At 48.7% G+C, this 14,016-nt stretch overlaps 1 protein-coding gene across 1 annotated transcript in view; it reads right to left on the bottom strand.

Annotated features, from left to right (window-relative positions):
* The window catches only part of TANC2 (tetratricopeptide repeat, ankyrin repeat and coiled-coil containing 2), a 253,232-nt gene continuing 239,216 nt past the window's right edge, over positions 1–14,016 (bottom strand). The window contains 8 exon segments of the mRNA XM_050911874.1: positions 1–2,279; positions 2,282–3,366; positions 5,446–5,546; positions 7,511–7,657; positions 9,131–9,222; positions 10,152–10,181; positions 10,736–10,868; positions 11,155–11,330. Coding sequence (XP_050767831.1) covers positions 1,414–2,279; positions 2,282–3,366; positions 5,446–5,546; positions 7,511–7,657; positions 9,131–9,222; positions 10,152–10,181; positions 10,736–10,868; positions 11,155–11,330 — 2,630 coding nt within the window. The 3' untranslated portion in view covers positions 1–1,413.

Below are 14,016 nucleotides of genomic sequence, written 5' to 3'. Positions count from 1 at the left end.
TTTCAGAGAATAATTGAAAAACTATTGAAAATTCTATAAAAAGGATTTTAGAACTGTCCCCTGCTTTTCACACTGTCTTAATGTGATTTGCATTTGATTTAAAAAAAATCAAAACAAAAAACAACCCAAACCAAAAAATGTCCTGAAATAGATCGCATAAATAAATTAATAAATATCTCTCTTTTAACTATAGCTCCTTAAAAAGCAAAACATGGTCTCTACCATTTACAGGTACGGAACATGGCAATCGCTTTCCAAGATTTCGGGAACAGATCTTAGAGGAGCGCAGCCCTCGCTACGGCACCGGCTCCCCGGGCGGGAGCAAGCCGAAGGGAAGGGATGCTGCAGGGCTGGGTTTGCTGAAGGACCCCTCCTGTTTTGGGAACCATCGTGCCACATTATGCATCCTCATCATAAAAAATTTTAAAAAAAGTTTAAAAACTGCCATTTTCCTCCTTGAATACCATTTTGTAAGTCAGATTTTTGTTTTTCCTTGCAAGTAAAAGAACCCCACCAAATGAAACCCCCAACATTAAACCGTCCCGGTGAAAATGCAGTGTTGCGTGTGAGGTGCAGTCATCCGCTAACGGTGTGAAGAAGAAGTTGTTGTAATCCCAGTTCACGCGCAAGAGGTTTCTGGCCAATTCCCTCGGCTGATTAAAACGCATACGAAGGGCCAACTTTAATCTCTCAAGGCTTGTAAAATGCCCCAGAGCAAATCAGCGTCGGGGCACCCGGCAGGTAGCCTGCAAAGCAGCAAAGCATTGTGCGATCCCCACCCCTTCTGGCCGATGACGCGATTAAATAACGAAGGAATCCAATTCGGATTAAACCGCTACAAACCAGATGAAGCAGGATGGTTATTGTGCATAGCTACTTGGTATTAAAACACATCATGCCCTTGCTCGCTGCAGGTAATTTGCTCTTTGGGGGCAAAGAGCCAAACGACCTGGCTGGCACGGGGACCTGCGGATGCAGCCTTGGGAAAGGCTCCTGTGATCCCTGCTCTGCTCCCGCTAGGAATTCCCATCAGAATTGTCTAAGAGCTCATCGAGACAAAAGAAACCAATTTAAATTGAACGCGATCGTCTCTTGAAAAAGAGCTGGTTACCTCCCGCTGCGTAGGGGATATTTCTGGACCACCCCGCACCACGTACTAAGATATCCTGGTTGGGAACTTAGCTGGAATTGGGCAAACGATACTGGCTCGGCTGATGTTGGCTTCACGGTCAGCTGGGGAACGAAAGGGCTGGAGCACGTGCATGGCTGTCTGACCACCACACAAAGTACCGGAGAAACTTGGTCATGTAGCTACCAAAGAGAAATAAAAATAATAATAATAATAATATGCATGGAAATCAAGCTTGGAAGTGTGTGCTGAAAACATGAGGGTCTTACTCCAACAAGCGTCTTTTACACATTAGACTCCACAAATGGTCTCTTTGGTTTGATTGGGGATGTCTGCCCTTGCCTGGAGTCCCTGGAGAGCTGCCTGTACAGGTTGTCCTGGTAGGCCTGCGCCACAGGCAGCGTCCTTGCCACCTTGACGTCGGGATACGAGGAGGCTTGGGTGACTCTCTCCAGGAGGTCTCCCCGGGACCCATTGGCCAGCATACCATGGGGGCTGTAATAGTCTTCCTCTAGCAAATGGCCATTCTGTGCATTGTTGGTTTTGTTATAAAAGGCAATGTTGCTGATTGAAGAAGGCGGGCTAAATGATTCTGGCTGGGGGAGATTGCCAGGAGACGTAGGACTAATGACAGTGTCCACTGACGACACAGCCCAGGTCCGGTTCTGCTGATGGAGATGGGGGTACTGCTGAGTCCGAGCGGTTTTATCTATGATTCCCATGAACGGCGTGGTCCGGGAACGGGCTGGCTCGCTGGGGTAACCCCCCTGCGTGGGAGAGACCGGAGAAAGTTCATCGCACGATCTGTCGTAAGCTGGCTTGAGAGGAATCTCCATTTGCTGAATCGAAGCAGAAGGGCGGAAGTTGGGAGTCAGGTTGGAGGTGGAGGAGATGCTATTGCTGGAAGGAGAGAAGCGGAGGCCAACGCTCTGAGAGTGGAGCAGGGGCCTTGGAGTCGGCGGGTGAGGCTTGATTTCGCTGGGATTAACTGTGATGGGCCTTCTTATGAGATGAGACACATCTGGAGAGCCCAGCTGGCTGGCGGGGAGGGAAGAACGTTCCAGGTCAAGCTTCGAGTGACACACCGGATAGTAGGAAGCGGACTGGCTTCGCCCGATCTGAGGTGTCTGGCTGTATCTCATACCCCCCTGTACGCCGAGGACGGTCTCTGCGGAAGGTCTTCTTTAGCCAGCCCTCCGTGCTGACAGATCGCTCCCGCGCTGAGGCTCGCCTGAACATGCTGCACTGGTCTGCTGTCACCGACGATGCCCCCGATGGAGCCCTGGTAGACCAACCTGCTCTGGCTAACCCCCATTTCCCCTGACGCTGACTGGTACTTGCTGGCCATCGAGTGGGCAACCTGGCTGTAAGCACCGGTTGGGATTACAGTACTCGAATGGACGGCTGAGCTGGGCTGGTTGCTCCTCACGATCTGCGCCTTGGCTGGCTGCAGCCTCAGCCCCTGCTGCGGCACGGCCACGGGGAGCTGGGGCATCTGGAAAGACCTCTGCGTCATCTTGGATAACGGAGACTTTGGTCTACCGGGGAGCTGGCTGACTCCGCTAGGTTCTTGCTGATAACGAACCGGGGAACCGGACTGTGACCTATAAACGCTCATGCTTTCTGCCGGGGGGCTGGCACGATACTGAGGACCTCTGCGAAGAGGAGAAGGTGGTGGGCTTTGATATTCCTTCCCTTGACTTCCGACAGGAGGTGGGCTGAAGCGGTAAGAGGAGCCCTGATGAGCAGGGGACGTGTGCGGAGGACTGGGTCTATAATGCGAGTTTTGGTGCGTCGGAGACAGAGCAGGAGACGTGGACTGGTACCCTTGCCTGGTTGGCGAACCCACGGAGCTATTGGACCTGAAATCAAAGACCTGATGAGAGCCAAGAGGTGAGCCAGAAATATAGGCTGAGTCCCTGTGAGCTGGGGATGGAGGTGGGCTCTGGATGATGGGCAGCCCTTGGTTTGGCCTGGACTCTGTCTGCAAGCCAATGGAAACGTTTTCTACATCCTGCTCAAGGTATTCCTCCTCAAAGATATCTTGCACAGAATACAGCTCTTCATGCTGGGCTTCAGGTTCAGGCTCCACCGGGAGCGGCGGCGGCTGCTGCTGCTGCTGCTGCTGCACCTGCCTGCACTCCTCTTCCACCCGCATCAGCAGCCGCTGGATCTCACGGTTGTTGGGACACAGCTTGATGGCCTCGTTCAGGTCCTCCAGGGCTGCTGAAAACTGCCTGCTTGACAAAGGGACAGAAATGAGAACTGAAATTACTCTGGATTTGAATGGAGCCGTTCTCGGAGGCTCCTGAGGGTTAAGTGGCTTGTCCGTGTTACTGAGGGAGATGTTTGTGATTGCTACCACTCGCTGCGTCTCTCAAGCTCTGCCTTATGTGCCTCCCTCGGATTTATTTTATCCAAACTGAAGGAAAACACTGCCAGCCATTCTGGAGAAGAGGGGAACACAGTCCTGAGATGGCACAACTCAGACTAGCAAAAACGCCTGTCCTCTGCAGTGTGCGTTACAGGCTAATTAATTACTCCTCACAGCACCACCATGAGCTTTGCCCCTGCGTTAGCAAAGGGGAAACCAAAGCATCGATAACTAAGAGCCAAGCTCACCACTACTGTAAACAAGCGCAGCTTTGACGGAGTTGCAACCGCTTACGCCAGTGAAAATTTAACTTCTGCCTGATGCCAAGACCACACAGCGTCAGGGCTGGCTCCAGAGCTCAGGGGCTCCCACGGGTCAGCGCTTTAGGCAAGGCTTGTCTCTCCAATTTTGCAATGGATTTGGCTAACTTCTTCAGAACGAAGGAATCGAGCAACGTTAGGGAGCCTGCGAGCCCCCCAGGAAAGCCTTTGCAAGGGAAAGGCCAGCCTGTGAGGAGTAAAAGGGAGGTGGGGGTTCGGGGAAGGGGGTTGTCATTTACAGGGACACTGTTCGCTTTTGAGCAAAGCCATCTGTTTGAACATGATTGTCATCTGGGGGGATGATCACAGCGAAAAACTCCCCAGCACCTCCCAACACCAGCCTAAGCTTTTGCACAAGCCATTGCAAACCAGGTGGAGGAAGGAAAAGCCTCCTGTTCCCCGGACTGTGCTGACCTCAGGGGTGCTGCTGGGCACAAACTGGGAAATAGAGAAGAAAAGCCAAAGCGGTGACAGTTTCTGCTGGAGAGACCTGGGGAGAAAAGGATGCTTGTGTGTGGGGAGGCTGGTATCATCTGGAAAGGAACTCGGTTCTTATGCTTCCTTACAAGTGTTTTGGAAACAACGGAGAGGAAAACCATTAAAGGAAAGGCATTAGGTCAGTGTGGCTCAGCTAGCAGGACTTCTCCGCACAACAGAAGGTCACAGCTTCACCTCCCACATCAAGACCCGGTGGAGCAGGCAGCGCAGCATCAGCTAGGCCAGGAGCCCGGTTCCACACATCGCCTCCAGCATGGAAGGTCAAATGGTGGTGGCATCTGCCGAGCTACGATGTTTGTAGAGGTGGGCTCGACATACCTCCGGCTACTGGTGATTCTCTGCACTGCCATGCAAGGCATTGTGGCTGCCGTTTAAAACCGAGATGCGTGCAATGACAGTGCGCCCAGCCCTGGAGCACAGGGCTCAAAAGCAAGCCCTCCTGCTCGTTTAGGAATGGCACTGATCGGTTTTGAAATGAATCTAATCTCACATCTTTTAGCCTTCAGGGAGGTTAACAAGGGAATCCTCCGGGCTCCATCTGAGATGCAGAGAGATCCCGGTGCGGCAGCTCTCTAGAAGCTGGTTGCAGTGCTCTGAGCACAAGCTATGGCTGACAGCTCACCGGCTGGCGCTTGCCTGCACAGTCACTGCACAACTAGTCAGCAGTTTCTGCCTTGCAAGAAGTGCTGCAGGACAGAGAGATTCATAGATTTTAAGGCCAGAAGAGGTCACCGTGATGAATGAGTCTGCCCTCTGGCATAACACAGGCCACAGGGCTTCCATGAGTCATATTTTGCTTTGAGTCCAAGTTGTGTAACTAAAGTGTATTTTTAAAAAGAATACCCAACTTTGGTGTAAAGGTTTCCAGTGTAGAAAGATGTTCAGATAAAGTTCAACTAAGATGAACCTCTCAAAACGTTTGCATTCAGCTGTCTCCAGAAATTACCAAATGAGGGAGGGTGTTACTTTGGAGTTTGAGAGGTTTGTAATCTCATTAATGAATCTTCCTTTGCCATTTCTTCCCATGGGGGCACTGGCACGGTTTTGCACGGTGGATGCCTACATCGGTGTGGCCAGGCTTGAAGAGACCAGCCCCTCGCACTTTTCTCTCTCTCTCTCCTCACCTGCTGCTGCGTTTGGCCCTTGCTCTTGCATAGTAAGCTTCATAAGATTTCGGTCTCAGCTCCAGTGCTTTAGTAGCAAATTCCTCCGCCATTCCAAAATCCTGTCATTACAATAGGTGTGCAGATAAGTAATTGAATAGATATAGAAATAAAAATATACACAGTTTGGGAAGAAAACAAACTTAATATGGGCTATTTTTTTTGCATGTACCATGGAAAACTTGATGGTACTGGAATGTTTCACATGGATTCAACATCATTTACAGCCAGAGAGCACGTCCAAAGACTCAAAGCCCTGTTGTAATGCCGGATGCTGTCAGCACCCGCAGAGGCCAGCGTGCCACTGGCTCCGTTCTCATTGATTGTGTCCCCAACAAGTGCATGCAATCCCTCTCCAACAACCTACAGTCTTAAGGAAACATCTGGTCTTGCAGAGGCTGGAATGTAATCTCATGAAGGATTTTTTTCCATAGTTGAAAGCAATAGGAAACCTTTCCCACGCCCTCTGCTTCCCACTCTGCAACACACTGACATACTTCGAAGGGGCTGAATAAAACTGCACATGAAGGAAGGGACTACGATATCTCAGTAGCTACGAACAGGACTTGCCTGGCAAAGGTCTCCTACCAGTGCCACCCATTCCACTGTTCCTTGCCTCTCTCCTACACCTCACTTGGGAGGCTAGTTTAGGAGCGGGGAGGGAGAGGGTGACAGCATGGGATGGAGACTGCTCTGGGTGCTTTTGAGTGGCAGTGCCACAAGATCAGACTATCAGCTATGGTTCAAACCCTGCCGGCCGGCCGGCCTCCCTTGCCTTGTCCTGAATGCTTCACGTACCACTAAGCTCAGCTGAAGCTCAGCACTTGTGAAAGAGACCTCTTCCCAGTGGAGGGGCTTTCATTTCACAACCAAACATTGCTTTGGATTGCTGACTTGGGCTACAACCCTGAGCAGTTCTGGGAGAAAGGACCGAAGAGTACTCCTGATTTGTTCAAAAACTCAGTAAGCAAACTCTTCGCTATCTGGAGCTCGCTATCTGGACGCCCTGCCTAGGGAAGCTCATACTTTTGTTTGTACCTTCAGCAGCAGTTACTGAAGAGATATTGCCTAATAGACTAAACTGGGAATGTAGTCAAGAGGTGGGTACCTTTGTGGTCTCATCTATAGGTGCAAAAACTGCAGGAGCAATTACAACCCTCTGAAATTTTCTATTACAAAACCTGGGATTCCCCAGTCAACAATAAACGAAAAATCTTGTCCTTAAAGCACAGGCTTAGCTGTGAGTTGGCTTGTTTAAAGAGAAGGTTCACACTTTTTCTACAAACTGTGTTGTCTGTTCACCAGCATTCAGATTTTACTTCCATTGCTTTTCAACTTTCTCCCTCACAGCGTTAAGAAATGAAGATGTCACAAAACCCCCTTCCCCTCCAGTGTAATCTTTGCTGGCTCATGGCCTCGGCGGAGATTTCACTTTTTCAGACTATGGAGACTTTAAGTTGTAGAGGTGAAAGCCTCTGCACGCAGAGCAAGGGGGAGGTGGCACTTGTCTGCTGGAAGAACAGACATGCTGCAGGAGTTGATCGCTAGATGCTGCTAGATTGGAGCGGGGAGAGTGACAGTGATCTGGCAGTTCTGGGAGGAGAGGGAGTATGTGGGGGTGTTTCTGGATGAGTCACTGCCCTGGGGAAGTGCTAGCCCCCTAAGCATATGCTCCTTCATTTTAAATTAATTAGTATTCAAAGGAGCACATCTCCTGGCTCCTCCCTCACCACTGCCCTAGAAATCTGGAAAACGCCTCCACCCCCAATTCACATCATCATCAAAAGGGAGTAATAAAAAATTCAAAAAGCTATAAACATAGCGATGAATTTTTAATAATCAGAAATGCATATTAAATCATTACTTCTTTTGAATTATAAAATGTCAGTGCTCTGTGAAGGACAACCAGGTTACACAGAGGAGAGATCTCAGAGGTCAAAGCACGATTACAGGATGGACATGTCTCTGTGCACAGGCAGAAGGCTGGCAGCTTGCGTTTAAGGTCATGAAGAGTAGGGAGACTTACGTTCATTTTCCTTCGACATCGGGAGAGGTTGAGAAGGAGCGACACCTTCAGCTCACGGAAGGTTTTCAGGTCTTCTCCAAACCCTTCCCTGGGGAATTTTTTCAGAGCATACTGGTAGCGCTGGGCAGCCTCTTTCACTTTACCTTTCTAATAGAAGGAGAACATGTCAAAACACATCCTTGGGTTGAGTTTACTTCACTGCAGAGCACTCACTCACCAGCCCCATGAATGTTTTAGGTGGTTAAGTAACATGACTTCACTATTTAGCTCTTTTCTAGAAAGGAAAGCCAGAACATTTGATCAAGGGAACATCTGATCTGGAAATGCAGATGTCTTGTGCAAGTTGAGTTCTCCTACTTCATACAGAGTTGTCACGCTACAGTGGGAAACACAGCAGAAATTGCGTTATGTTAACTTGAGACAACTCCATCTGGTTTCTGGATGCATGGTCTTTTGAGCTGGGTGATCAGTAACCCATTTCTGGAGAACACCCTCCACCCAAAGCTTAATAAGCACCAGGGAGGGTAAAGAATACGAAGTGTGGGACTTTGGGTGGAATTCCTGGGGCTCAGAGATCCCTCTGCAATAGCAAAGATAAATGTTATGGCACCGACGTGGCTCTGAAGTTGGACAAACAGGTTGAGATCCATCTCCCTGGACTTTAGATGTCTAAAAATTAGGTGTCTACATCTAAGCCTGTCAACTGGGTTCCTTTTATAGTTATTGGGACGCAACTGTCACCTTCAAAGGGTGACTCATCTTTGCTATTTTGGGCACCTATTTTTGGGATGGGATGATCTGTGCCCTGGAGGGGGGCAGTCATGGCAGCTAGGGTGAAAGAAAGAGGGCAAAATGGGATCTAGGACGCCTGCAATTCATGATGACCCAGACATAAATTTTGCAGCTACTAATAGTAAGCTTTAAAACGTTGTAGACTCGGGTTTCTCAGCTGTATCATGTATCTCTGGCAGATAACTCCAGTTACAATGCCAGCTTTGCATATTTTTCTGCTTCACCCTTAGAGCCTAACAGTGAATCACTGTTGTACTTGCACATTTTGTGTGTGTGTGCAAATCTCCAGGTTTTAAAGATCAGCTTAAAATAAATACAGAGCAAAAAAGACTCACTAACTGTAATGGTGGAACGTCTCCCATGGGCTAAAGGACACGACAAAGCCATCTGTGTCCTCACAATCTGTTTTCATTACAAAAAGTTTCTTCCACGAGTTTTTCTGGGATATACTATCTTGTTGCCTTGTTCCACAGCAGTGAGCCTGGTAGGTAATGACAACGTTGCCAGATCTGATGCAATGACATCAGCACTCCGAATCTCTGTAGAACACTTGGGTTCTGGTGTTTTCAGAGAGGAAACGAAGTGCTGGCTCAAATCCAGAATGCAGAGACACTTGGCTTTGCTTCAGCTTCGTTACAGATTCGGGCAATCAATCCCCCCTCCCCAACCCCACTAACCAAAACCAACCAGTTTGCAACACAAGGAACGCTGCGAGCAGTAGCTTTTACTTGCCATGGGTTATGGCAGCAGCATGGCTCAGTCAAAACCTCACACAAAGTTACGCTGCAAGCTGCACCTCTTCAGTTTTTCTAAAAACACTCTTCTCACCTTATAAAACATGTCTCCCTCCTCCATCAGCTTGCTCAACAGGATGATCATGATGTCTGGTTTGGAGGTTGCCATCGCCCATGTTGCTGGACCTGTAGTGTACAGGATGCATGATGGGTAAAAAACTCATACAATGCAAGGGTGGTAGGAAGCTGGGTGGAAAAAATATCCTGGGGTGGGAATTTCTGCTGGAGAGAACAACTTGGCATGGTCAAAGGGCAGAGCGCTCCAAATGACTGAGCTGACAATTCCTCTTGCGCTTAAATTAACGTCATCCACATTGCAATGGTTTTCCTTTGCGGTCATTAATAAGGCTAATCCGGATCACCACCACCACCACCACCACCACCACGGGCTGGGAAATGGAGGGAGCCATTTCCACAAGAGGGCAGTGCTGGTTGTGGAACCAGCCTGGGGGGAGTGGGGGAGAACAAAACGTATTTAAAAGGAAAAATCCGAGTGGTTACATAAAAGCATTTCTAAATTAAAATCTCTGGAAGTGTACTAGGAAATCTGCAGTTCGACTGTTGATAGGCGTTTTGTGTTTAAGTGGATTGTGATTTCCAGCTTCACAAGATGTGAAATACTAGAGTAGAAAATCCATTAAGATGGAAAATACGACAAAGGAAAGGTTGTGCCTAAGTGCTGCTGGTGCCGAAGCCGTCCGTTGGGCTGGGGACACGCTGGCTCTGCGCAGGGGTCCACCCGTGCAGAGCCAGTTGTTATCTCAAGGACTAATACTGGGAGGGAAGGGGTGCCAAAAATTTGGGGACAACTCATTAGTGTGGGTGAAGAATAAGTCAACAATATTCTATAAGTAGATCCAGTACATTTTGGGGGAAGGAGGTTAGTTTTTGAGTTCAAGTTATTCTCTGCAACAGTCATTAAAAAAATTATTTGAAGGTGAGGTAAATTAAAAGATTAGAGGTGTTGGGGACGCATGCAGGCTAAATCAAACAGGAGAAAGCAAGGCTGACAAAGCTATCAGATCGAAGCTGATGCTGACAGCAATGAGATATACCTCGTGGGCGACTCGGTAACGTCTGACAACCTTCAAAGAAAGGAGAAAACAAAAAGTTGTAGGAGAGAGGGGAAAAAAAAATGGATGAAGGTGAAAAAAAAAAAAAAGAAAGGAAAAAAGCAGCTGTGAGAGGCAGGCAGCAAAGAAGCCAATGCACCAGCAAAATCCCCTTTCACAGGAAAACGTAACGTGAGCAGCTGTGTGGCGCAGTGCAGGTAACACTAAGATCTGAAAGCATACACAGAGCAAGTGAATGCAGCAGCTCACAGCAATGCATGGACATAGTACGTTTGTCAACTCAGACTAGTAAAGATAGAAAAAGCATTACCAGAGGAAAGACCTTGCCAAAGAAACAGTTGTTTATTGATTAACTTTGCTAAGTAATACGACAGCAAAAAAAATATTCCCCGTTTTAATAAAGAGAACAAGGCAGTCATGACTCGCTGGCTGCTTTCGGAGTACGAAGCAGCAGCGGGGGCTGAGGCTGCCTCTGTGTTACGCTTGTATTTTCTAGGAAGCCAGCCCCACTGCTCGGAGTCCTGCCTGAGCACAGAGCCGATGGCGGATTGTCCCCTTGTCCCTACCTATCTTTGCTCCTTTCTTCAGGAGAGTGACGACGACCGAGGTGTTGCGGCACCCCACTGCCCTGTCGAGGGGGCGCATCCCGCTGTAGTCAACGTGCTCAATCATGGCCCCATGGTCCACCAGAAACTGAACCTGCAACGAGAAGCCCAACAGTCAGTTCTGCTCCTGGGTGAGACCTTCGCGCGCCGCTGGGGATGTACAACCAGCAAAAGCTTGCTCTGCTCCACTGCTTGGGCTAAAACCACCTCTACAGGGTCTGAGGGTACATCAGTCTCATGCGTTGTCCTCTGTGGAAGCGCCTGCATGTATGGAGGGCCAGGACTCTATATGCTTATTGCTACATCAAGCCAAACTGTACTATTCTGAGGCTTTTACGCCAACTGCCTGTTTTCTTCTGCAGGTATTACAGGCCACTTACCACCTCTGCGTCGCCGTAAAAAGCCGCCAGGTCCAGCGGAGTGCGTCCGTTTTTATCCGCATGGTCGGTGGCAGCCCCGTTCTCCACCAGGGAACGCACCACGGAGAGATGTCCCTTCAGACAAGCCCAGCTGAGGGCTGTCAAGCCCTCCTTGTCCATTAGAGAAATGGAGGCACCTGAAAGAACAAGTGTCAGTTCACTTAAGAGCTCTCTGTTGTTAAGCACTATGATACAACAAACCATCCGCTCAGTGACGACAACTGATTTTTAGAGCGCTGTGTACATAATTATTAATTACTTTATTAACATTTCTCCCACCACGGATCCCACCCTCCATGGCAACTTCAAAGGCACTGATAGGAACTGTGGCAAATGAGTTTATTCACACCAAGCTGCAAACTTTTTCGCACCTAGCTCTGTAGGCTTTTCTGGCAAACATCTTCTGAGCAGCAGGGTGGATTTGACACCCCTCATCTGAGACATCAATCTTTCTTTTTAACTGTTTTTTTTTAATCAAAACCCATTCCAGCCTGTGTGAGTCAGAGATGAAGACCATTTTGCTGTTTCAGCAGGTCATGGTGTACCAAGGGGAACTAAGTCAATTCAGCTCAGTTCTTCTAAAAAAGCACGTATTTTGCCCTCTTCACTCCCTTCCCCTTTACCCAAATCAACATAATTTCCAGCAGTATTTCTCCCTGAACTTTACCCAACATAAATACAATGTTGTGGGATAGACTACTGCCAACTGCAAGCCAAGGAGAGAGGGACTTGACATTTTCTTGGATCAAGAAATCGCGCTGCCATACCAATGGGTCAGTATTGCTTCATACAGCATATGGATATGCATATGAGATCTGAACAGCAGCATTAAGTGAACACTCCTCTTCGTGGCATGAAGACAACTCCTGTTGCCATGGTACAGGCAGGGCTCCGGCTCTCGAGCGTGCAGAAGAGATCCATATCAGCTCTGCTCCTCCGAGGAATTGCGGCTACCTGCGGGATGCTCCTGCCAGCAGGCTGGGATGAATTGCTGCTGCAGTATTTTTCTCCTGTAGGTAAACTCTAAACCGCCCAGCATGAGATCTTCACTGGCTCCAGAAAGCTCAGCAAGTGGGAGAGAAATGTGAGTTTCCTGAACCTTCCTGTTCATCCCAGCTGACATATCCCCCGGTTAGCACACATCGCCCAGACGATAGCAAACTGACAGGTCTTCCAGCTTGCACAACTTTTTGTTTGCAGAGGAGCACAACATATGAACATTTGCTCGGGATACGTTCAGAACCCTCCGCCCAGAGCTCTCGGCACAGCCGCAGCATCCTGCTCGCTGCTTGCCTCCGAACTGCAGCATGGAGTGCCAGCGAGGGAGGTGGCAAATGACGTCTGGGGCAACGTGGTGTGCCAAGGAGGGACACTGGCTGCAAGGCAGCTCCAACGTACAAGCTAAGGGATGACAACATAAACTCCCAACATCTTGCCAGCCTTCTCTCACGTTGCCCACACTGCACCCCGGAACCCTTCTGAAGCTCTGTGAAAGCCCTCCAGATGATCTTCAACTGACCCAAGGCCAACTTTTGCCCAGCAAAGCAGGATAAAACCTCATTTCATTCCTTTTTATTTGTACCAGCTACTTTCTTGCAATCAAACCGTCACAGTCTTGTCCTTTGTTTTCCCTCTAATTCTTCTGGAGCAGGTGAGAAATCTCCTGCAATAAGGAAGGCTGGAAAGCCACATCATCACTCAGCCTTCCCACTCTTTTCCCAGTCCACTGGAAGAGACACACCATACCACAGGGTGACATGCACAGACTTCAGGGTATCACTGCAGCAACGCAAGCTGAAGGCCTAAGTGAGCGGACAACGCGCACCACTTCAGAAATGCCAAAACGCTGCTCCGAGGTAGGCTGGGCACGACCTCCGCAGAAGCGCCGAGCTCCCGATGCAGCCGTGGCTCCCAGCAGAACCTCTGACTCTGAAGGCATCTTTTGCTCCTTCGGGGATCTCTGACCTACTTAGCATTAAGGCGGTCAGACATGAAACAAACTGATGGTTTCGAGGGCAAGTGGCGTAAGGTGACCTCATGGGATCGATCCCTGCTGCAGTGGGAAAGATTTTGTCTGGGTAAACCCAGCTTGCTTCCGAGAAGGGCTGGGCTGCTCCTTCCCTAAAAAAATTAACTGGCTAAATGCAAGAGTTTATGATTTAATATGTTATCCAGTAGGCACGCAACAATAAGCCAGCTAGAGAAAAAAAGAAACGATTGACACTTGGAGCATCAAAAAGCAGCAGGGAGTGGCCAGGATGGTCGGATCCTTTCTGTACAGAGGATGCATCCAAAGCTGTAGTGCCCAGGCAGGGTTACCCGCCACGGGGACGAGGCTCAGCGTTGTGTGTCAGAGGCACACGACAGACAGCAAGGAGCCGCATCCACTCGTACCATGTACCCCAAGGTACCAAAAACATCGAGAGATTGATTTTTGCAAGAAAACAAGATTCAGAATTAAGCTCTCTCCAAACGGAACGAGCATCAAGAATTACCTTGCTTTGTGTAACACAGATCCATACAAACATCAGCTTTAGCAGAGCTGCTACCAGGGAAGTTTAATTCACCGTTCACAAGTCCATTACTTCTGGGTGTTAAGCGAGACCAATAGGTAACTCTAAAAATTTGGATTTCAAATTGATTGATGACTGCAACTCTGTTAATAAAAAGTGTTTACAAACACTGACTGTGTTAATCAAGTACAGTCAAATGAGATTTGCTTTGCAACACACTAATTAATGCTTATGGTTTATGATTCACACACTTTGATTTTAATGAAACATTGAACAGGATTGTCAAAGCCATTTTAATTAAAATACACCA

This window comes from Gymnogyps californianus, chromosome 28, assembly GCF_018139145.2.
Source record: "Gymnogyps californianus isolate 813 chromosome 28, ASM1813914v2, whole genome shotgun sequence".
Lineage (NCBI taxonomy): Eukaryota > Metazoa > Chordata > Aves > Accipitriformes > Cathartidae > Gymnogyps > Gymnogyps californianus.
Note: the sequence above shows the minus strand (reverse complement) of the source record. Positions and strands in the feature narration are given on the sequence as shown.